Source organism: Porites lutea, chromosome 3, assembly GCF_958299795.1.
Source record: "Porites lutea chromosome 3, jaPorLute2.1, whole genome shotgun sequence".
Taxonomy (NCBI): Eukaryota; Metazoa; Cnidaria; class Anthozoa; order Scleractinia; family Poritidae; genus Porites; species Porites lutea.
The window spans coordinates 10,598,243-10,622,927 of record NC_133203.1 but is presented as its reverse complement, the minus strand read 5'-3'; the positions used below and the strand labels follow the sequence as shown (position 1 = coordinate 10,622,927).

General features: G+C 37.9%; 1 protein-coding gene across 1 annotated transcript in view; it reads left to right on the top strand.

The window, feature by feature from the left end:
* Positions 1 to 55: 55 nt before the first annotated feature.
* LOC140930449 (116 kDa U5 small nuclear ribonucleoprotein component-like) overlaps positions 56 to 24,685 on the top strand; it is a 28,338-nt gene continuing 3,708 nt past the window's right edge. Inside the window, exons 1-28 of the mRNA XM_073380138.1 lie at positions 56 to 190; positions 2,366 to 2,434; positions 2,998 to 3,048; positions 3,361 to 3,397; positions 7,232 to 7,310; positions 8,338 to 8,413; positions 8,803 to 8,868; positions 9,449 to 9,484; positions 10,295 to 10,385; positions 10,476 to 10,558; positions 12,848 to 12,922; positions 13,076 to 13,167; positions 14,173 to 14,300; positions 15,245 to 15,311; positions 15,549 to 15,639; positions 15,933 to 15,981; positions 16,197 to 16,283; positions 16,951 to 17,009; positions 20,269 to 20,337; positions 20,483 to 20,570; positions 20,682 to 20,758; positions 21,414 to 21,442; positions 21,618 to 21,729; positions 22,524 to 22,664; positions 22,880 to 22,973; positions 23,290 to 23,380; positions 23,469 to 23,555; positions 24,232 to 24,446. Coding sequence (XP_073236239.1) covers positions 80 to 190; positions 2,366 to 2,434; positions 2,998 to 3,048; positions 3,361 to 3,397; positions 7,232 to 7,310; positions 8,338 to 8,413; positions 8,803 to 8,868; positions 9,449 to 9,484; positions 10,295 to 10,385; positions 10,476 to 10,558; positions 12,848 to 12,922; positions 13,076 to 13,167; positions 14,173 to 14,300; positions 15,245 to 15,311; positions 15,549 to 15,639; positions 15,933 to 15,981; positions 16,197 to 16,283; positions 16,951 to 17,009; positions 20,269 to 20,337; positions 20,483 to 20,570; positions 20,682 to 20,758; positions 21,414 to 21,442; positions 21,618 to 21,729; positions 22,524 to 22,664; positions 22,880 to 22,973; positions 23,290 to 23,380; positions 23,469 to 23,555; positions 24,232 to 24,446 — 2,350 coding nt within the window. The 5' untranslated portion in view covers positions 56 to 79. The remainder of the gene's footprint in view (positions 191 to 2,365; positions 2,435 to 2,997; positions 3,049 to 3,360; positions 3,398 to 7,231; positions 7,311 to 8,337; positions 8,414 to 8,802; positions 8,869 to 9,448; positions 9,485 to 10,294; positions 10,386 to 10,475; positions 10,559 to 12,847; positions 12,923 to 13,075; positions 13,168 to 14,172; positions 14,301 to 15,244; positions 15,312 to 15,548; positions 15,640 to 15,932; positions 15,982 to 16,196; positions 16,284 to 16,950; positions 17,010 to 20,268; positions 20,338 to 20,482; positions 20,571 to 20,681; positions 20,759 to 21,413; positions 21,443 to 21,617; positions 21,730 to 22,523; positions 22,665 to 22,879; positions 22,974 to 23,289; positions 23,381 to 23,468; positions 23,556 to 24,231; positions 24,447 to 24,685) is intronic.

Here is a 24,685-nt window from a genome sequence, read left to right as displayed (position 1 = left end):
GCTGGGCTCAGTCAATGGGCATTGCTTGGGAACTAGCCGTACCAGTCCCAAACCGAGCACTCGCTGCACGTTTTCCAAGATGGAGGCCGACTTGTATGATGAATTTGGAAACTACATTGGCCCAGAACTCGACAGCGACGAGGAAAGTGAAGACGAGGATGAAATTGGGGAAGAGGAAGTCGCAGAATATGTAAGTAGAGTAGGTTTTTGGACATAACTGGGGTGGATGTGAGTTTTTTCTTTGTGAGTTCGTGCATGCTTTAATGTCATCTTCACGTCTTTGTAACGTCATTGAAAGCCTTCTTGGGTTAACCTTATCCCTTGAAGGCACTGTAAATTTGCCATTTAAGTTTCTATATAAGGCATTTTATAAGAACCCAGAGCGTAAAATTCAAATTTCCTTGACTTCAATATTCATGCTGCAAAGTTGCATGTTCTGTTGTTGCAATCATTCATCCAACCAGGATGTAACATGTCCATAGAAATCGATCATCGGAAAGCAAGTCGATAAGTCGATAGTACTCGATACATGTCAATAATTGTCGATTGAAAAGTTATATATGTCGATAAAAGTCGATAATCACAATGATCTAAGGACAGGTAATTGATTACGATCGACTCTTATCGATTTCTATCGACAGCAAAACAATTCTAACTTGCATTAACTCGATCGTCTTTGAGAATTGAAAGTGTAAGCACTTGTAAGGTATTTAACGAAAATGACAATAAACAGCAATGAAATTGCACTGAATCAAACCTGGAAAAAAGCAGATGCCATTACTTTTATTGGCTTCCTTTGCAATGAGCTGCCTTGTAATCGCAGGTTTGCAGCTCTTGTGTTCATACTTTTGCCCCGCATTTTTTCCTGCTCCGTGATTCTTTTGGTCAGGCAGGGCTCGAAATTAAAAAAATCCTAAGGTTGCCTTTTAGCGACCAACTGAAGAAATATAGTCGCCAGTTGCAAATTTTTAGTCGCCACTTATAATGTAAATGATGCAGCTCAAAGTCAGGGCTTCTGATATTTTGCGCAGTCACAGAGCCGTGAAATTCACAAAAACATGCAAAATAATTTGGTAGAAATCTTATCAAACACATGTCTGTACAACATATGTGAAACTTATCTCAACCATTGGGGCTATTTACTTGCTGTAAACTTGCAAATTTGTCTTGAAACTTTGTCACTGGTGAAAAGTGCAAACAACGTTCCAAAACTACCAGGCATAGATTATGTTGTGAAATATTAGGCACTAGCCATGATGTTAAAGGCTTTGTCATTGGTTCATTTCTGGAACGTATTGTTGCTGAAAGAGCAAATGATGACCTATGATCTGATCGGTCTGGTCTGATCGGCGCAAAATTGATCAATCTGTGATGAAGTTTTCCCTGAAAATAACTACAAAATCGGTTTTACCAACTGATTTTCGGCGATGTTTGCCCTGAAAATTGCGGTGAAATCGGCCGATTTATACGCGAATTTGCCCCTAAAAATCCTGTGAAATTTGACTTTTTTTCGGCAACCTATCAGAAGTTCTGCACGGTATGGCGCAATCCATCAGACCAATCTGATTTGAAAATACCATGGATAGAAGTCGGTATAAATTTGGAGGTAAACTAGCTTTGTTTATAAGATTTGGCACATTTTTGTATGGAGAAAACAAAGCAAGATAAGGTGGAACGTTTGTTTTAACTTAATTCTTTTAATTTAATTCTAGATAAAAGAGAAATCTGGTTGCCACTTTGGGGACTAAACCAGAATTTTTAGTCGCCAAGGAGAAAATTTTAGTCGCATTGGCGACCGTATCAGTCGCAATTTCGAACCCTGTCAGCACACACACTGTACTGGCTTTTGTGATAGTTTTCGATAAAAATCGAATTTTAACCTAAAAAGTCGATAGGAATAGATAATTACCTGGAATTTTGTGATTGACTCTTATCGATTTCCGATATTTGTCAATTAATTGGTATTGGTTATTACCAACAGCGATCGATTTTTATCGAATATTGGAATTATCGACATGTGACGTCCTGATCCAACACAGTGAGCAGAAGGGTACAACAAAAGCCTCTCACTTGAGAATACTAATTGAATGTTGCATACCCCTCTGCCAAGCAATATTTAATGAAACAGTGGAGATATTCCATTACTGTTCACCACAGTTTTGATTTAACACACTGATGTATTCACAATACAGAGCAAAGTTTGTTATTCAATACTATTGAAGGCACGGATAAATTATTAATGTTATTGAAAGTCACTGAGAAGATTATTTCTTCCAAACCCTAGTGAATAAAAAAAAAAGGAAAAGAAAAAAAAATGTAATCTCATTTGTTTCAATAATTATTATACTTGGTACTATATTGCTAGGCTGAAGAAGATGAAGATGAGCAGATGGATCAGGATGAAGAACCTCAAATGCAAGTTGTTCTACATGAGGTACTTTGTACACTGTCTAGCAGCAGCCTTTAATCTCCAAGATCTTGGCATGATATATACTGATATTAAAACAGTATTTATTATACATGTACAAGATAATATTGGTTAGAATTCCATGCTACACCAGGCTTGAGATACCATAACTCACTGGGCCAAAAAAATAATCTCAATCATTATCTCTCTCCCTGATATTGTGTTCATCAGAACGCATCCTAATGTGGTGTTCCTGTGGTACAAAGGCAGAAATTTTTTGGCTATCACAGGCGATTACCGATTAGCTGCCCCTTTCTTAAGAAATTATTAGTGAACCCAAATAAACTACCAACTGAAACAAAATTAATACTGTGTCAGCTGGGCTAAGTTTTAACTAAGCTCTAGGAGTTCAACTGAGAAAATAATTACACTGTATGGTAACTCTACAGTATTTTGATACAGTAAATAATACATCACATGTACATCCTAAGTCAATTAACAGCTGATTGTGGCTAGACAACTGAGTGTAGCATGTTTTTTAAAGGAGTATGCTGTAATTATTAAACTGATTTTCTTTTCATGGTTTGCAGGATAAAAAGTATTACCCCACCGCAGAGGAGGTTTATGGCCCAGAAGTGGAGGTTAGAATTATTCTTTCATCTGGAGTTTAAGATTATCTCACCCCTTAAACAGATGCACAAGTACATGACTGTATCACTGGTCAGAAATTCTGAGAATAAACTGTACATACAGAGTGTGCACTCATGTTATTTTAAGAAGTGCTTGTCTATATTAAGCATTGCATAGCATGTTAGTATACTACTATGGAAAAAAAATAATCCTTGTGAACAGGGATGATGATTCCCTTCATTGGACCTTTGTACACTAATGGCATCACTTTTTTCTGAGTTTTCTTACATGGTACTTATTATTGTTTTCTGATTTGTTTTTAGACTATTGTACAGGAGGAAGACACACAACCTTTAACAGGTTTATTATTGTAATCTACTTTATTCTCTCATTTTTGTTGTTAGCCTTACAATCCATTGCAGTGTACACTCTATGCACAGTTTACATTTTCATAAATGTTTTTGAGTCTGGTAATACATGTATGCACAACATTAAAGGGGTTAAGTTTTATGTAGTATTTTCACTATAAAAAAATTATTGCCTCACTTAGAAAAGAGGAAAAAATAATGTGCATGGCCATTGGATTTTAGACAATGATTAACAATTAATTATTTCTGATTAGTGTTGGATTTATAGTAATTTAGCAAACATTTTTGTATTTGTTCTGCTTGTTGTCGTTAATCCGTTGAACCTTCGTATTTCGCTTTATTTTGCTTGTTTGTTTATTTATTTATGTTACTGTTTCGCCTCCTTTTTATTAGTCTGCTACACAGCCGTTTTTAGTGTCGTCACGCAACGCTTCTCCCCACTTACGGCTGCTGAAAACTGAACCACATTCCTTTCCCGCGATTAGCCAATTAGAATTCAGTTCCCATTTTCTGGAAGGTGTTCGCGCCACGTGTGCGGTATGGTGACTCCTCCAATCACAGCTTTGCTTTTATTGTTGCCCCATGTGAGAATGACAGAACAATCAAAATTGTCACGTGAAAACAAGCAATCAACTAGAGTAGTGTTGTCGTAGTCGAGTCCTTTCAAAATTTTTGAGATAAGAAGAAACAGCAAGTAAGTCGAGCAAATATGATGCACAACATGGATATGTTTATAAAGTTGCCGGGTATAGTTTCGGGAAATCGCTTAGGGAACGCGTCCAAATATCGGCATCGGGTCACACCGATGCCGATCAATTGGGCACCGATTTTTTCCGATTCCGTTGAAGGTCGGACCCGATTTTATCGGCACCGAATGAAACGGAATCGGCAACGAGTCTCAGGTCTTTATCGGGCCAATTAACAAAGGTCATCAAAAATATCTGGCAGCTCAAATAACCAATCACAAAAGCAAAAGCAAAAGCAAAAGCGTGAATGTTGTTTTTTATAACCTTATCTTTCTTATAAATGTGTCTTGTTTGAACCGAAATTTAACATCACAGTTTCGAACATTTGTTTGTATTTCCTATGACAGCGTATGACCAGAAAATATTAAATTTGTGTATCAAAATGGGCACGAGAAGAAACTGCAGTTCATTCAACAACGCTGAAGAGCATCTTTTGAGTGAAAGATGGCGCAATGTGCATTGCAAGTGTACGATCTCAAAATGATAATTTTAAAATAGCTTGAGCCTGTGCTAACCGGAACCCAAAACGTATGATTATAGGAATCTTTGGAGGAATAAACAGTTTAGGACTGTAAACGAAAAAAATGGAAGTCAGAACATCCACGACCAAAATGCAAATGTTGTTACCATGTTGTGTACTTTAACTGCTAAATTGCCACAGGAGAGAAGAGGACATCGTCTGAGAATCAGGCTGCAACTTGTTTATTGGTTGCATATGAACTCAAAAAAGTGACTGATGGAGGCATTCAACTGGTTTTCTCTTTCTCGATTCTCTTTCCGCTATTAAATTGAGTCGAACTTACCAGATGTATGCACAGTTTGCTTTAGTTGAACACTCCGGGAAAAAAGGTTCTGATTTTTGTCAAAAAGTCAACCACCTAGAGTCAAGTGCAAATTTTTCTAAGTGCTGAGAGTGGAAAGCAATTTCACGTGGCACCATGCTCAAGCTCACAGAACATACAGCAAAGTCGCTAAGCCATTCTCTCTTTGGTAGCTCCTGTATGAAACTTCGTTCCGTGTCTTCGGTGACTTACGAGTGTGGGAATCTTTCAGTTCTTGTTGCTAATTCCCTGGAGACAATCTAAGGCCGCAATCTAATTGGTCAGTATTTTTTGCCTCAGATCGCATTACACCTTGCGTTTAGGATCGTTGAATGAAAGACGCAAATTTTCGTAAAAGTTTATCCGGTGGTTTTATATTATCCATGGTTTTGCTCTCGCTCTGCTCGCTAGGAAACCCGTTGAGGTCTACTTGTAACAAGTCTATGAATCCAGTTGCGTTTCGGAAAAGTGAGTTCCGGTTGTGTTTTTGGATTGCATTGTTAGAAAGTATCGAGTAAAGAACACACTACTCAGTAAGGTGTTTTGTTTGCTATATATCAACGAAGAACAGTGGTATTTTGCTTCGTAATATTTAACTCCTTTTAATTTTCATAGAATAAATGTTATGGAGCAGCGTGGTGTTTGCGATCGACTGAAGAAAATATGTCTGCAAAACGCCGAAAATCACGTGTATAGGCACGCATCAAATCAACAAACTAGAAACACAACATGCAGGAACATACAATATTGCTATTTGTTATGGAGTAGGAAAAAGGTACAGTCGATTGAAATTATTTTGGAGTGAAACGACTCTTTCATTATTTGGTTCGTGACACGCTTCATTTTACATATCAGGTAAAATAATATGACGATGACACATATGAACATCGGAATGTCAACCGGCTCCGATTGAATCGGCAAAGTTTTTATCGTAATCGGAAACGGCAACTGGTGCCTATGGATCGGTACCGATTCCGATCAATCGGAAAATTAATCGGGTCCGTTTCCCATGATCGGGTTCCCTACCGATATTTGGACGCGTTCCCTTATCGATAATTTATAAGATTGCCTTTGTTTGAATCAGTACCCCTGGGAGTTTAGTCTACATTCCCATGTACAACAACACAATGAGCACATCCGGCACATGAAATTCATCATACATATGCATGTTAAAAAGAATCAACCGATCCTGGTAAGAATCTTGTAGGCCTATCAAACCTTTTTTTTTACTTGGAATTTTGTTAACCGCTTAAAACAAGCTTTTCTGCAAACAACCTTTTCGTTGCTTGCAGACACAGACCTCATCAAAAATCAGTGACGATTGATTGATTTGTTGAAAACTGAGAAGCGTGTTCGCTCCTAGCGCCCTGCGGCTCACATATTGTCAAGTTTCTTATACATGATTGGTTTGTTCGTTAGACCACAAACACAAAGGGAAAGGAATGTGGTTCGGTTTTCAGCAGCCGTTAGTGGGGAGAAGCGTTGCGTGACGACACTAAAAACGGCTGTGTAGCAAACTACCTTTTTATTTGCTGCCCTGTTATTGTAAAGTTTATTGTAATGTTATGTTAAATGATGTTTAATAAATAAATTATTAAAAAAAAATGAGGCTGAGTATATGTTATGAAGAATTATGGAGATCGAGGAGGGTGTTATCTGTCGAGGCCTTAGGCCGAGGTGGATAACACCTTCCAAGATCTCCATAATTCTTCATATGATATGAAAGCCGAGTTCAATAATATTGTTTTATTATTCATTCAAAATAATTCCTAGTTTAAAAACATGGCTAAAACATGCTTATCTCCATCGATCCATCGATGTTAAGTTCATCTTTGATAGTACACGTTAGGTTTGTCCAGCTCTGCAAATATTCTCCAAATAGCAGATGTCACCCTTCAAGTTGTCTTCTTGCTGTTCTCGCCTTGTTTTTAGCTATTTTTCCGCCTAGTTCTTACTCTTGAAACGAGTGAAATGTCCGCCATTTTTTGTTTTCACAATCAAAACAACTCAAACTCGTCCCCAGGTCTTCTCGGTTAATGGTGCCTTAACCTGCACAAATGCTGCATTTTTGACGTCATTTCCTCGTTAGACACAAAATTCTTCCAAATTTGGTCATCAGAAACTGGTTATGGTGAATTATGCGTGTGCCTTTAGCCAATCAGAATCGGGAAAATAATTATTTTATATGAACGTATATTTTGTGTGTTTTCTTGCTGTTGTACAATGTAAATGACACTCCCATGTGTACCTTATTTACAGAGCCTATCATCAAACCAGTGTCAAAAAAGAAGTTTTTTCATGCAGAACAAGATCTTCCTACGACAAACTATGATGTTGAGTATGTGAAACCATCACAAATTACAGAACTCGCTGTTTAAATAAAAATCATTTATAATTAATAAAAATATATATATATTTTTTTATTTATGGCAGTTATTTTGTTATGCAAAATTTAATTTTAATTTAACCCATTCGCTCCTGGAGATTTTGCCGAAAAACGTGTTTTGAAGCTAGTCGAGTGGTTTTCTGGTCACTGTCGTGCTATAAAGAGCTAAAACTTACCACAAACTGGTTTACAGGTCGAACACTTCGCGGCCTTCTGATCCAGATGCAAAATATCAGCTTGAGAAGTTCGGGCATGCGCAGAAAGCAAAATTTCGAGATAGTTTTTGGGTTTAAAAGTGACACAGCAGTCTTGACTTTTACTTTTCGCTTTCTCTCCTTCCTTCTTTTGTCGCTTTTCTTGCCTCATTTTTTTTTCTCTTGCTTGGCATTTAGTAGGCTTCATTTTGGTGGGAAGAGTTTTTAGGAAAGCTTTTAGGATCTTAGGATTAGGTGAAAGGAAAGGTAGGTGGGTAATGGAACAAGATTTTCATGGAGATTTTCAGGTCAATGTCACATGGTTTTTTGCTTGTTTCTCCGGTGTCCTTGACTGAATTGTGCTCATTCTGGTATGGTTTGAAAGATCTCTTCACTCTGCACAAGTTAGCGAAGAAAGTTGTCCTTGACCGTTAAAACTGATGACGTCACAATGGGTAGAAAGGACCTGGATCCGCACGGGCGGTTATGGGCGGTTCAGGGGCGAATGGGTTAAAAATATTCTTTGTATCCAACATCACTATTAAGAACAAAAAAGAGTTGAGATTTTGACATATATGTGTTTTGGGTAGGATGCTGCAAGCATTGCCATACCTTGATTTTTATGCAAATGTACTAATAGAGTAGCTTCATTATTTTGTCATAAACACAAGTCAGTGAAAATAATATTACTGTGTAATATATTTACTGGTATGTGATTTTAAGTCTTAAATTGTACTGCATGTACAGTGTACCATTTAAATGTTATTTTTGTCATCTGTACACAGGTATTTGGCAGATTTGATGGATAACTCTGAGCTCATTAGAAATGTGGCTTTGGCAGGACATTTACACACTGGAAAGGTGCAGAAAACACTAAATCTTTCACCAGTTCACTGAAAAAAAATAATGTAGACACTTGTTTGAACAGCTACATGTACTTTTTTGGAAGCATCCTACATCTGTACACTTTTTTTCTGAGGTACCTGTTGATGACTACTTTTGATGACCTTTTCCTCAGAAATCATGGGATTTTGCATTCTTTTCTGGTTTTCGTAATATGGATACTCTGTAATGTGTGCCTCTTTTGCATGACCTATGCAAAATTATTTTTCATGCGTTGAACTTAATAACGGGTAATATAATCACAGCAAAGCAGCAGAAAAAGCAGAAAATCAACCCTGAATTGTTTTGCAGGTGTACTATTGAGACATGAAATATAAGGTTTTTTCCTATTGGTTTGTTGTCTGCAGTCTGTTTTTGTGGATTGTCTCATTGAACAAACTCACCAGGACATTCAGGCAAAGGAAGGCACTGATGTAAGTTATTACAAACAATTAAACAATGTTAGTTGAAACAGTCTGCTTAGATTGTTAAATTATGTTATTACTGGTAGTTGATGTACCGGGAATTATGCTGCAAGCAGTTTCTGTCTGAAATTTGATAAAGTAAACAAATCAAATAAACCAGGTTTGCAACAACACAATAAGAAACAATTATTGGATGAAGTTTTGTGATATCCTGAAAAATCAAGATCGAGGTAAGTGTTATCTGTTGAAAAGAAGGCCAAACACTTACCGTGACCTTGAAAATTTGGGATATCACTAAAACTGAATCTAATAATATTGGTTAATAATACATTGTTTTGAAGAAAATAATGACAAACACACCTTCGCAAGGAACCTGAATTGATGTTGTTATTAGAAATCATGCATTGTGCGCACAACCTACAGATTAGTCAGTTATCTGCTATCAGATAACTAATTCACTGAGTATCTCCTAACCACATGATAAATGTAACAGATGTGTTTAGCAAGTTGTTGTTTGTTATTTCCCGAGTGTCTACCCTGTTATTGATACTCTAAATATACAGTATTTTGCCTTTCTATGTTGTTGCAGCTTCGCTATACAGACACACTGTTTACTGAACAAGAGGTTAGGGAATAATAATTTATGTTTTCTTATTGAACAAGTTACTAGAGTTGAACCTTCACTAATGGCCACCTGTCTACAACAGCCTTTTTTTCGTCCCAATGTACAAAAAAATTCATACATTGACTCTTGTTTAAAACCTCTCTACAATGGCCACCTCTTTACAATGGCCACTTTCTTCTGTCCCCCAGGTGGCCATTGTAGAGAGGTTCAACTGTATATCACCATGGGACTTGTAAAGCATTCTTTAAAATATGGAGCTACATGTCATCAGTGAATCTTTTGTTTTCTGTCTCATATGACTCGATCCTCGACTCGATTCTCAATAACATGTTCACGATTCTTGATTTGTGCAGGAATGGAGAATCGAGTTGAGAATCAAGACCCACAACAGACTGTAAACTTACATTTGAATGGTACTGTATGGTACATGTACAAAGATTTGGTTGATTTTTAGCCAAAACTTTTACACCTGCATAATTATTTTGAGGTTTGTCATGCTACATGTAAGCCTTGGATAGTGTTTAGGCAACACAAGTTGTTATTTCTGTGCATTGCTGTGGAATATTCACCACTGGATAATTCATATTTTCATGTGAACGACCTGAGTCTTTTAATTTGGTTCATACCCATTGATACCTAATGGGCCACACTGGAGTAAAACTGTGGTCGTTGGGTCAGCAATCAAGATTTTATGATAACAAAATTATACCCAATTACTGTACTGTATGACCTACAATATACATGTATAATGTGTAAAGTGCTACCTGCACTCGTAACTCAATGTTAATTTCTTTACTTTTTCTTTTCTAGCGAGGTCTGAGCATAAAGAGTATTCCAGTTTCTCTTGTTTTACCTGACACCAAAGGAAAGTCATTTCTGGTTAATGTATTTGATACTCCAGGTAGGTACTTGTTTGAATACCTTCAGTTAATCATGGTTTGAGACATGTCACACGGTGCAAAGTTTAAATGGTGTGATTCTTTCTTCACAGGCCATGTGAACTTCTCTGATGAAGTGACAGCAGCTTTGAGAATGTGTGATGGTGTGATGATTTTTATTGATGCATCCGAAGGCGTGAGTGCTCCATAATCATTCTCCTTTTTCTTCATCCCTTATTACAGCCCTGATTAGCAACTGTCTGTACAGTGTACATGTAAATCCATGTGTACTTGTATGATGGCTGAGCATGTACATTGTTTATAGTAGCCTTTTGTAATACATGTAGGCTGTAATAACAAGAGAAAATTGGCTTCATCTACACTGTAGTGCCATTTTAGTTCATACTTTGTGATTATCCACAAAAGTAACTTGACTAAAGCAGTCATTATATTCAGGAAAAACCTTCATCATTCCTTCAGTCCTGTTTGCTTCCTTGATACACCAAGAATTGAAATAATTTATAATAATATACAGTCACTGTAGCTTAAACACTACATTGTGAGAAAGTAATGTTACAACTGTACATGTACAAAAGATGATTCCCAATAACAATTGCTGGTTTTCACATGATGTTATTAAAATTCAATACTTTGTGATGAAACCAAGCCACCTTAATATCACCATATATGTACATGGTCAATTGAACTGTCACAAGGTGTAATAATTAATTATAGTCAGACACTTAGATTGTGCATTATGAGTTGTAAGTCCTGGGATGTTACAGTGTGACCTGGAAATCCATTCATACTTGAAGTATCTCAGGAATGTTTATTGTGTTAATAACCAATCACAGCAAAGATCAGGACACGTGAACTGGCTGCAAAACCACAAACTAGTTAACGTCCTTGCTTGCAGTTTAGTTTTCTCACACCTGATTGGCTTTTCTCTTGCAATACAATAACATTCTTGAGATATTTCAAGTGTTCTCTTCCATGTTGCACTGTACAAGGGTTACTGTGGACCTTCTAGAATACTGTACAGGGATGTCACTAAGATTGCAAGTTGCCGGGTATTTGTTGTTAGTAGCGGGGAAGTCGCAAGCATTCTTGGTTTTTGAAGTGCAACTTCTACCGTTTTCCAAAAGGCATTACCGCCCCAAAAAAGCAATCTTCATCAAGAGTACAGCTATCATTAGCGGTTTTATGATGATCTCGTCTTTATTAAAGAAAACTACAACATTCTGAGACACTAAACTAATAAGTTTTTAGTCTACGTTAAGGCTCATTGGAGGGTTTTTTAGTGGCCGCCAAATGGGAATATCATGTAAGCACCAGGTCTGAAAAAAATGACATGTACTAGGCACCCGTCACGTTATCCGCGCAGTCCTATCTTCGGACAGACAAGGCCCATGCTGGCCATTGAAGTGTTAAATCACAACGATACTTTACAAAATTAATGTTAAAAATCTGGAAAGGACAGTCGATTCTTATATGGTGCAAATGATGGTCTTTCATCGTGAACAACGAGTGCAGATTCCTTTGCCACTTCTTCGACATATTTAACACAAAGCCGACACAACGGTTGAAACTCTTGACTTTTAGCATTGACAAAGGTGACGGCAGCGAAAACGTCACTTTTAAAATGAATTGGTGTTTTTTCAACTTTGTCGCATTTATTTCAGTTCGCTGAAAATAGCTTATGTAGGCCGATTTCCCTGGAGTTGATTTCTTTCGGACCACACTCAAGTTAAGAAAGGGAAAGAAAAGTTTGTCGTTGCTTGTTTACGTCCTCCATAAAACGTGAAACTAGGCATTTTCACTTTGTAGTCGTGCAGTAGCGGCAAAGAAATGTACAAAAAAGTGTGATGTACGTGCAAACTAGTTGTTTTGCTCAAAAAACTTATTGCTTTTTTGACGTTCTCGTGGCCGTAGCCGTCGTCGTTGCTAAAACTCCCTACTGACATTTTGCAAGCGGAGAGTTTTCGCTTGTGTGTAGTAGTCAGATGTCTTTTTCCGAATTTCTTAGTTTTTGCACGCGAGTATTTCAAAATTACTTAAACCTGCTGCAGATAAAACTTGCATTTAGTTTGATGGATAGTCTTTGTGTGTTTCAAAGGTGTGCTCTTTTGGTTTGATTTAACGACGAAAGTAGCCGGGGACTATGCTCTGAGTAGCGGGGGGAAATCCCCAGCCCCCGGCCCCCGGCCCCCGGCCCTTAGTGACAACCCTGATACTGTAACTTGAAACAGCCACTGCAGTGTGGGTTTCTGTCAGCATTCAGCATATCATATTTATTTTGTCTTTCTCACGGTAGCAATCCATCTATCTTCATGCTTCTGCATATACATGTGCATACAACACTGCCATTTTGATCCAGAGCAGTAATAGTATTTTGTTGGGTCAAATCAAGATCAATGGTCTTAGAACTACACGTTACTCTGCAGGTGTGATAAAAGACTTTGCTTTTATAACGTTCTTTTGCCAGGTGATGTTAAATACAGAGAGGCTTCTTAAACATGCTGTCCAAGAAAGACTTGCTGTTACAATTTGTATCAACAAGGTTGGTATGGCAAATTTCTGCTGATCATCTTTTTGATAATGAAAATGATATTATTTATTTATCTATTTGATATAATTATTTATCTATCTATAAATGTAATTTGGAGATGTGGTTTTGGTGGCCAATTTACATGACTGTATGTTCTGTTATCAGATTGACAGATTGATTTTGGAATTGAAACTGCCACCTGCAGATGCTTACTATAAACTAAAACACATTGTTGACGAAGTTAATGGACTTCTGAGGTAAAATATTCACTTGTTGAATGTCATGCCTTCAAACTCTTGTTGCAGTTGACAACTTTTACTTGATGTTTGAGTTCTGAGACTTGAGTTGAAGAATCATAAACGCTGTCATTTTCAATTTTCTTATCTCAGTAAGTGTGGGAAACTGTCCAAAAATCAAAAAGTTCTTTTCACTGGTTTTGCTGGGAAAATTCATAATAAATAATTTCTAGCTTAAGCCTTGCATTGAAAGGATGTCACCATGAGTTTGGGGATATGACAGTACTTTAAGTATAACGCCACTTTTAGAAGAGCCCTCAAATGCAAAGCTTCAGAATTGTACTTTACATGTATGTGCACTTGTTGATTGTTATTGTGTGTTTGCCTGTTTAAACCTTGAAACTTCTGGACTTCTTTGTAAAGGTAATAGCATGATTAGTAGTGATATTTGGCATAAATACCATGAGTTATATTTTAAAATTGTTATACGTAATTTCACGCGCCGTTAGGCGAGTGAAATTTGAGGCAATTTTGAAATATCACGAGTGGTATTCATGCCAAATGTCACGTAAAAATCATGCTATTATTTGTTTATACTACTACCCGCAAAAGATTTGTAATTTTCACATGTAGTTATTTCAAATTAACCTGAAATACCACTCCTCTAAGCCAATCAAATTCCAGAAATTTCTCATGTAGTAGTATAATGGTGGGAGACGTGTTAAAGCCACTGATGAATTCTTAAGGGAAAATATCTTTTTCGCTCATATAATTATTGAGGTCAACTCTGTTATAACCATGTCCCTCTGAGCTTCGAGCATGTGACCCCCCCTAAGTACATGTAGCATGGCTACAGGAGGAGCAAATGTTCCTGGCAAAAAACATATACTATCTAACAGAGACATTTCGGACAGTTATCTACACTTGAGTGACAAAAAAGCAAAGAAATTATTAAGGAGGACATTCTCATTTACTAGTTTTGTGTCAATGGCATCAATTTTAAGAATAATTATTTTGTTATTTCAGTGTGTATTCTGATGGTGGTGATGATTATGTCATGTCACCATACCTGGGCAATGTCTGCTTTGCCAGCTCACAGTACAGATTCTGTTTTACTCTCTATTCATTTGCTGCTCTGTATGTCGATACATTTGGTGAGTCTCCCGTCTAAAAGTAATTTTTCAGTTATTTAGAAAAGGTAATCCTGTACCTCGATTAATTTGTAAAGAGGATAATTTGAACAAAAATGGAGGTACATGGATGATAGCATTGTCTTCTGTGCAATTACCTCGGTTCTGAATTTCAGTTTTTTTGGACCAGACCTGTGGTCCATTACGTTTGTTTTGTAAAACTGCGCCCATACGTTAACGCATACGCTGGAAACGCACATTACCGCTAAAAAGTATTAGAAATGATGTGAGCGTGATTCAATCTTATTAAACGATCTGAAAAGAGTGTAAACTGTCTCCGTTTACTTTTTCCCACGCGGACGAATCTTGTAAAATTTTGATACCACAACGCGCGCTCGATGGCGTAATCTTTTGCAGAAGCACCTTTGTTTAATTTACATAAATTATTATTTACAAATCCTCAGTTTTGGTGTGCGCAAGCGACAACTTGCGTACTGTCGTAAGACTAAATCCGTAAAATATTGACTCCTGATGGTACAAAAAATTGTAGGCGTTTTCAAACGTGGAGGTATGCGTGTAGACTCCAAATTAAGGTGACTTCCACTTTGGTTCACTGCCCAAAGAATAGTTAAAACATTGCAAGTTTTGCGAAAGATTTCAGTCAGCAATCACTGGCAAAAATTGCAGTTACAATCGAGGGTATTATTGTTTTACTTTTTGCCAATAAAACTGCCTGCGTAGCAACCGTTTCCGCACAAGTTCGTCGAGAAAGTTGGAACCTGAAGAGCAAAAATGGCTCCAACTTTCGCGCAAGAACTCGATCAGACACGCTTGCTATGTACGTTAGCAATAAAAGCGTGGATAGATGCTTAACGTATGTCGTAAAATATATGTTTTTGTGTTTTGTAAGAGAAGTGCTGTGTATTTGTTCTAATTTTCTTAAAATTGATATTTTTGTTCACCTGTAGGTGGAGGCATTGATCCAAAAGACTTTGCAAAACGTTTATGGGGTGATATGTACTTCAACGCTAAATCGTAAGTGTGTTAAAAGTGTACATCATAGTTGGTTTAACGTGCACGGAAAAATATGTTGCTGGGTTACTTGTGGACTTCATCGTGTTTAGCAAAAGAGGTCATCGACTGCTAGGCTCCCTGTATTGTAACATGTGCGTAAATAAGTTATCTTTTGCTTGGATAAGGGTACGTTGCATGCAGCTGATTTTGTAATTGTGATGTACGTGTAATTAATGTCATCTTATTTTTTTCCGTTAGGCGCAAATTCACTCGTAAGGCTCCATTAAGCACTTCTCATAGAAGCTTTGTAGAGTTCATTCTGGAACCACTTTACAAAATATTTGCACAGGTACATATAATAACCATGAGTTGAGTTTGTTGAGAATGATGCTGTGATAAGTTGCATATAATAGTGTGTAGGTACACAGAATTCCAGCAACAGATTCTACCAGGAATGAGAAGTTTAGGAAAAAATGTGTGAAAACACAATTTTTCAAAATCAATAGCGGTGATCACTCAATTAATGATTATGCTAGTTAAAGTTAATGATAATATGAACGAGAATACAATTAAACCGACCATACACCTTGGTTGTATGTTCATAAAACACAGCTGTACAATGTAATTGTCCTTTAATTTCAGGTAGTTGGTGATGCGGATACAAGCCTTCCGAAACTTTTAGATGAACTGGGTTAGTGAAATGTATATTTTCGAGACTCTTGAATCATGGGTTTTGAGTATACGCAACGGTTTTTAAAGTATGTGTGGTCTTACCAAAAAATTTTTATTTGATGCGCCCTCTACATTCAGAAAGTGTGCCATCTTTTTTGAGTTATTATAATCTAAAATATTTACAATCGCTATGTTGTTTAATGTTTTAACGTCTGTCAACTTTTGTCTTTCTAGGTATTCACTTGTCTAAGTCTGAAATGCAGATGAACATCAGACCTCTTCTTAGTCTCGTCTGTAAAAGATTCTTTGGAGATTTCACAGGTAGTAAAATGGCTATCAATCTCACCTGGTTTTTACAATCTCTGTGCCAAAGTGGCTTAGCTAACCAAATAACTAAATTTGTAGCAAAGGAAGCAGCTGCCAAGATCACGAAATTTGTAACGTGGCAAAAGTTAGGCCCCGTCCACACTTATCCGCGTATTTTTGAAACCGCATATTTGATTGTGTGGACAGGGCTTTAAACCAATTTGGAGAGCAGTTCCGGCGAGCGGATTCACTGGTTTCGTAAGGACGGAAGGCCGATTCGTGTACAAAAGTATTCAGTTGCAAGAATATCCGGATTCGTGTGGATGGGGTCTTAGGGCCTGTTTACATGGAGGTGGGCGACCCCAGGTAGGTGTGGTAACCCGATTAGGTGGAGTAACCCACCTGTCCATATAATCTCTTAAATGGTCATCCCACCTATCATGTAAACGTGATCAAATTAAAATGAGAGATTTTACGGATAGACGGGTTACCCCACCTAAGCGGGTTACCTCACCTACCTGGGGTCCCCCACCTCCTTGTAAACAGGCCTTTAGGCTTGGGGTAGATATCTGTACAGCGTTTTGCAATGGAATGTGTGATAGTTTAATTATATTTTCACTCGACACATTTTTGTCCACTTTATACTGTTACAAGGACTAATAGGCTGTATTTGTATTTTCAGGATTCGTTGATGTTTGTGTTCAGCACATACCATCTCCTAAAGCAGCGGCAAAGTCAAAGGTGAAAGCAATTCAAATAAATGTTTTAAACTCAGGAACAACCTGACGGAAGTGACCAATATTCCTTACAATTTGTACGATAACTTTGTCAGTCTCTTTGCGTGATAATTATAATCCTTGAAGTCTTAAAGTATTCATCCGTATCAGTAGTGTGGGACCCTTAATCCTGTTTTGCAACTGTTTGTTTTAGTCATTTGCTCGGCCCCACTGTACTAGCCTTTGTCCTGTTAATTCTGACGAGAGTAAAAAAAAACCTTTAACTCTTTAAATTTTGTTAACACTTAATTAGTTTACATAGTTTCCATTAGACTGGCCTGCAAATAGCGAAAAGCTAATCGCGGCAAACCGGACTGTACACAAGAGACGACATTTTGTTTCATTATAAATAGACGTAGTTTTGTAAAGTAAATATACATTTTTATATACAGCTATAACATATGTACGCATTGCACTTCATATTTTTTGATAACTTGGAAAGAGGAAAGAAGAGGAAAACAATTCACTGAAAACAAAAGAAAAATAGTTTTGTAAAGAGGAAAGCTACAAACTTAACTAAGCTGAATTTTTCATTTTATTATAAATTAATGTCTCTGCTCCTTTATGATACATGTTGAACGCGAAGTAACTTAATTTTAGTAAAATCCAACAAGTGGTCTATTATCAATGCTGCGTTCTGATTTGGTTGAACTACTACTAGGCTATATGTTATAGCTCACTAGCAGGGCGGATAAAGGTTGGGCGGTGAAACGAGCGCTCCGCTCTTCATTTCATGTGTGATGCGGAGTAGGACTGGCACGAGCGCTCTTTCCGCGCTTCCTGTGCGCTTGAAGGCCGGCGAAATTTTCCTTTTTGTAAACCGGAAATCCTATTTTCTTTCTGTAATTTCAGGCTACAATGTTAAATAGATAAATTCGTTTCATAACAATATCAATAAAGAGTTTCATATGTTTGTGTCTGTACGTCTATAAGTCAAACTTGTTGGTCGTATAATGCCGAAATTTGAGTTTAATTTGAAAGTGTTGAATACCTCCTCCTTCCACTAAATATCACCTAATCATCTTTCGCCGTTTCGTTTGCAAAAGCTTAACACTTCTTAACCTCAATTTTTACATATGTTAAAGGGGGATAAATTTTATATAACATAACAAACAATTAGATTGATATATATTGATATAGTGGCGTTGTACTTCTTCAAACTTTGCTTCTCGGGTGCAACGTACCGTGGCGATTCGCGCAATGCGTTGCAAATCCGGCAACCGCATGTAAACAACATTTATTCAGGTTGGTTGTAAGGTTTTTTCCTCGTTTTTCTCTCTAAAACAAAACAAGGTAAACAGTAAAAACTGAGGAGAAACTAATTTTGAAGTTTCGAAGAAACAGAAAGACGTATGAGATGTTTTTTTTTTCAAAATTAAAAAGAAGGATGATTGTGATTGAAATTAGCATAATTTCACCTTGCACAAGTTGCACGCTCTTATAAAATACACGTTATCTAGTTATGAAACACGATCTGCTGTCTTTTAGTTTTGCCATGGATGAGATTTTCCTTCGTGTTTTTGACAGTACTTAGTTGCTTTGTTTTGGAATAACATCGGCATTGGCGAGTAGCAGAACGAAAATATAATTCAGTGGTAGAGTCATGGAAGTAATAAAAGAAACCCTTTGAAAGAGATGTTTGTCTACTCCAACTAAACCTCCCGCAAAAAATAGCAACATTTGCCTTTCGGAGACAGCGTACCAGCACAAAGCAACGAGGAAGAAGTGCAAGAAAACAAATCAAGCCGCCATAATTCAGTGACAGCAGCAGTGTCTAATGTACAACCCACATCGCAAGCCCTGACCGAAGTCGTAAACAAGCAACATTTCTAAGCAGAGTCCCAGTCCACTGCATCACACCTTTTTGCTCGGACGCGCTCGTTTCACCGCCCAACCTTTATCCGCCCTGCTAACTAGTAGAGAAAAGCGCCAGCTTTGAAAACCAAAACAATGGCGGCTGAATCGCGTTTTACTAGCTAAAGTTGTTTTCTCTCGAAATTTTTGACCAACTAGTTGGATTTTACTAAAACAATTATTCCTCTCGTCCTCATGGCCTCTGAGTCAATAGCCCATGAGGCCGAACGGGCTTGAGGGATAATTGTTAAATAAAACAAATAATGACAAGATGGCGTTAATGAGGGAGCACGGCCTTGCGCTAGGTTAGCAGTGCGACCTCCGGCGATTGCGTAACCAAAGAACCTCAGTTATCTCCCCAGCACTACGAGCTGAATGCAATACAGCAAGTGCTGGATCGGACAAGAGTATCCGTTTGCAGGCGATATGAAACGGCAATGCGGCCAACAAGCTTGGGGGAAGTCGCTGCGCAGACTTAACCGCACCGCCGAGGAGTGTCCCTAGTTTATTTGATGGCATAGCACAAAACAAAGCCCAAACCTCGTCTCCAAAGGGAGGGAGGGAGGGAAAAATTTTACAAGAATAATATACTGAGCGCTAACCTTGCTGAGCAACAGAACCTAAGTGAACTCTGAACACTTGTTCTAGGCTCTTATAGCTAGACGAACGTCTGCTGGCATAGCCAGTATGTAGAAAAGGCTGTACTACAAGACAGCTCAACGTTGCTTGTGCAAACTCTTAGCCGTGAATAGTGCTTTGAAAATACTGGCCAATGGTGTGGCTTGTACTAGCCTGCTTAAGACAACAAGGCCATAAAGTTCTACGCTAGAATACAATGCATTTTAGAGCTTGCTGACCTTGACAACTTGACTACTCAATTGCTCTATTGAAAAAGAACCGCCATGAAAGGGTTACTGATAAGTAACGTCACGTTCCATTAACTACATTTTACTGGCGTGACGGTAAAATTGCTTTTATTGTGTATTTACCTCAACCTAGAAGTTTTCAGTTTCTTAAATTTTGATTAGTTTTCCTTTTGTAGATTTTTAAAAGAGGTTTTGAGTAAGCTTTAAGAGTACATGTGGTGGGTATCTAGTTACGCCAACACTGAAAACTCGTTTCCTTGTAACAGGGATAACACTCGTCACAGTCACAACACTTGTCATCATTATCATTACTATTTCTATTATTACTATTATTATCAATAGACAATCAAGCATACATAATTATCACATATCACAAGAGTCAAAGAACGGTCAGAAAAAAACAATGATATTCAAAAACATTCTCCCTGCTCGTTAGGAATAAGAGGACACAATTAGAGAAAATTTGTCTCTGGAAGTAATGGCGTCTGTGTTATCCTCTCCTAGATAGAACATGTCTATACAGGACCGCTGGATACGGAAGCTGTAGATGCAATGATGGACTGCGATCCTGAGGTAAGGCACATGTCTCCTTGAAAATACAGCGTTGATTCAGAAACTCAAGAATTGACTATCGTTCTATTTTTTTTCGGAGTGGGAACTCGTGTCAGTAAACCAATTTTTAAAATATTTACGCACTGAAATCTTCTATCTCTGTTAGGGTCCGCTGATGCTACACACGTCTAAACAATACCCTTCACAAGATGCCACAGCTTTCCACGTTTTTGGACGCGTCATGAGTGGAACAAGTAAGAAGTTGGTTTTCCTGTGCGCCTACATTCTGCCCATACCCCTTTTTTTTTTGGCCTTTTATTTATAACTTTTAATATTAACGCTGTTGTTTTCCTTATTTTCTGTAGTTTATGCTGGTCAACAAGCGAGAATACTTGGCGAGAATTACACCATAGAAGATGAAGAAGACTCGAGAGTCGGGACGGTGAGCAATAATGGAAGTTAAATACAGTGGATTCTCGATATAACGAACCTCTCTATATAATGAAATCCTCGGTATAACGAACGATTTTCTTTACCCTAGTAGTAGTAAAATACATGGAAAAGAACCTCGATGTAACGAAACCTCGTTATAGCGGACAAAGTTTGCCAGTCCTTTGGCCCATTTTTATATCGAAGTTCCCCTGTAGTGCGCTACCCGGAGTAAGAGTAAGGGACATAAGAATTTGGCTCAGAGGATACGTTGGAGAATTTCCTTCCTAGGGAAAGAAACTTCCGACGATTTCCAACATAAATCCAAAGTATTCCAAGAATATTCGTCTAATTTTCGTTTAACCCTCTATTCCACGAAAACGCTCGATTGGTTGCCTCATCTAAGGTTGCAACCTCCTTGTCAAGTCTCAGTCAACACCAAAATAAGACTGAATGGACGAATAGGAAATAAGTAATTTAAATCATTGCTGTATTAGAGGCAGACGATTTTAACTATCACATAACTTAGTGGCTTTAATTTGTCCTTTGTTTGATGGTGGAGGTGAGGGTTAAACTGATCGTCGAGTGCGCAAAGCTCCTATGACTCAGATTATTCTATTTTTTTGCCTTATTGTTTTTTAGTTTTTTGATTCCTTTTTTCTTCCTAGGTGGGCAGACTGTGGATTGCTGAAGCAAGGTAAGTCTACTTTCTTTCGTTATTTCTAAACCTTTCTGCTCATATGAAGTACAGTAGTTTTTCCTTGTTTAGATTTTCTAAGCTTACTTACTAGGGCCAGTAATTCTAAAAGGTTTTGTATAATAAGAGAATTGCAGTCGTGAATTCTACTTGATTGTCTACGTGTTCTTAACAGATACAACATTGAATTAAACCGAGTTCCAGCTGGAAACTGGGTACTAATTGAAGGAATTGATGAACCCATTGTAAAGACTTCAACTATCACTCAAGTACAAGGCAATGATGAGGTGAGCCTGTGGATCGAGTTAAACAGTCGGGGTAAAAATAGTTTTGAAAATACTGTCCCCAGTTCCTGCTAAATACATTTGTTGGCTTCACACTAGAAGCGAAGTTAGTTTCAAGTAAGCACTTGATTTAGGTGCTCTTGGAAATCTTAAGTCGCTCTGTGAAAACTGGCTTCACACTGTCAATCTCTCCGTTCATTAGAATCTTGGAAGCGCTACACGTGCACATCGTGCACCCTAGCTTCCATTTCTTACTTGTCAAGTGTGTTCTCAAGTGTGGTGTAGACCATATTTAGTGGCGAACTTCGGCTTCCTTGAACAACGAACGTTTCCATGGTCACCAAGCAAAGTAGAAGTATGTAAATTTTACCTCTTCACACGCAAAGTAGGTTCCAAAAACACTTACACTATACCTGAAGATCTAGTGTGAAGCCAACAATTGACGCTAAAATAAAGTGCCTTTTTTTGCCCTTGAGGCCAAAAAAGTATTCTTCAGGGAGTTCTTTTAAAAACTCGTATTTTAGTGTAGTGAACTGTTGTCAAATTAGTAAATGGAGATTCAGTTAGTTAGATTTCGAAACAAATACACGTCTAGTCACTGAAAGCGCAGGGCACTACGTATTAGCTAGTCATAATTGGTTTTGATTCCGTCCTGATTGGCTGAGTATGTTCAGCACGAGATGTTTTTAGCCAATCATGACGCGTAATAAGGCAAACGTTACTAACAGAGTCATGATGTATATTTTTTGAGTTGCAATTTTAAACCAATCATTTCCCCCCTTCTTTTCATTTTCCAGGTGTACATCTTCAGGCCTTTAAAGTTCAACACGTGTTCAGCTATTAAGATTGCTGTTGAACCTCATAATCCATCTGAGCTGCCTAAAATGTTGGACGGACTGAGAAAAGTGAATAAGAGTTATCCACTTCTTACCACCAAGGTTAGTTTCTACACAATTTCCTTGGACTCCCTGTGAAATACGCGAGTCTAAATATGCAGAGTATTGTTCAGCTTTTGGCCCCAAATCTGCAGTAACATTCTTATACGCCTGCGTCTTGTGTAGTTTATCAAGGCCATTTGAAGTTCATTGTGTTTCTTTGTTCCCTAGTTTTTCACTCGTTCTCAACTTATTGTTATGATTATTTTTTTTTTCAGGTCGAAGAGTCTGGTGAGCACGTGATCTTGGGTACAGGAGAACTATACTTAGACTGTGTACTACATGATTTAAGGAAGATGTACTCTGAAATCGGTTAGTCTTGTAATATTCTACACTTCAGAATACTTTCCATTGCAACTTTTTGGGTAATTAGAAATCATATTCAACACTTAGGGGGGCAGACTCTGTTTGTTGGAGAAATTGCTCTTTGTGGAACCAAAATAGCCTACTGTACCTCAAAAATTATCTTCTGTAATATTAATAGCCCGCGTTGTATTAAAAAGGGGTTTTGCCCAACGAGCGGTATGTGAAATGTGTAATAAAAAGATAATAAGCGTTCAGTGCAGCTTCAGTTGTAATATCACCTCATTCATGTCTGAAATGTTTTGCTTCATTATTCTTTTGGCAGATATCAAGGTCGCTGATCCTGTTGTAGCATTTTGTGAAACAGTTGTTGAAACATCATCGCTAAAATGTTTTGCCGAGACACCAAATAAGAAGTAAGAGCAGCGTGCCTATTAATCGTTTTTTACCTTGAGCGGGTCTCGAACATGCCTATGTTTGACGTAATATGTTTGCTCTTTCTAGGAATAAGATCACTATGATTGCTGAACCTTTGGAGAAAGGCTTAGCTGAGGACATCGAGAATGAAAAAGTTTTAATTACTTGGAACAAGTAAGTTTCGCAAGGATAACGTCTGAGAAACGGGCGCAGAAATTCCATACTGATGAAGCGTCACCTCCGAGATCTGAGTAGTACTTCTTATTGGTCGTGCCGCGTAGGAAATTTGCTTCCGCCTATCAGAAGCACTACCCAGATTGGGGTCGTGACGCATCGCCAGTATGGAATTTCTATGTTCGTTTCTCAGACGTCATTTCGCGAGGAAACCAGTGTTGGCGTCCCGAAATGTAGGCTGTTTTCTCAGGCTAGTTGTGCGGCTTCGTGTCAGAAATAATACCAACAACTTATTTGTTCCTTTAAGACGAAGTTTTGCGGAAGAAAAACCTTAGTGGGTAAAAGAGAGCTTTTTGTCACAGACAAGTTACCAAGTCAGGTGGAAAAAAACGTTGTGCTCAGGATAAGAGTGATAAACCATTAAAATCGCAAGATCCTCTTGCTTTTGCCTGCTTAAATTTTTTCGATCCCCCTAACAGCTTCTCTAGATTTCTGTAAACGAATAATCTCGCTAATCTTGTGCTTTCCTTCGCCTTAAAGCAAATTTCCGCAGTACTCTGTGCGATCCAGGACATTCAATGCCGGAATATCTTTGTTTTCACACAGAGTAGTTATTAGTCGTGATATGAATCAGGCTCGATTGTTTTTAATGTGGGTTTCTTTGGTCATTAAACAGGAAGAAACTGGGCGAATTTTTTCAAACAAAATATGACTGGGACTTGCTTGCTGCTCGTTCAATCTGGGCGTTTGGACCTGATAACTCCGGGCCTAATATTCTAGTAGATGATACTCTGCCTTCTGAGGTGGACAAGAGTTTGTTGAACACAGTAAAAGATTCCATCATTCAAGGCTTTCAGTGGGCAACAAGGGAAGGACCATTGTGTGATGAACGTGAGTACTGAAGTATTTTTATTCTTTTCGCTTCATGTAAAAACCTTTGTATTGCTCATTTGTAAGCAGAGGGAAAATATATAAATCCTGAATCTCAGCAGTTATACAACTGTTTTCCAATCGGGGGTATGCATGATTATGTGTAGTGTGCGTGATGGTGTTAGGTATGCGTAATAATTAATCTGAAGTGTGCGTGATAATCTGAAATATGCGTGATAACCTGAAAGGTACGTGATAAC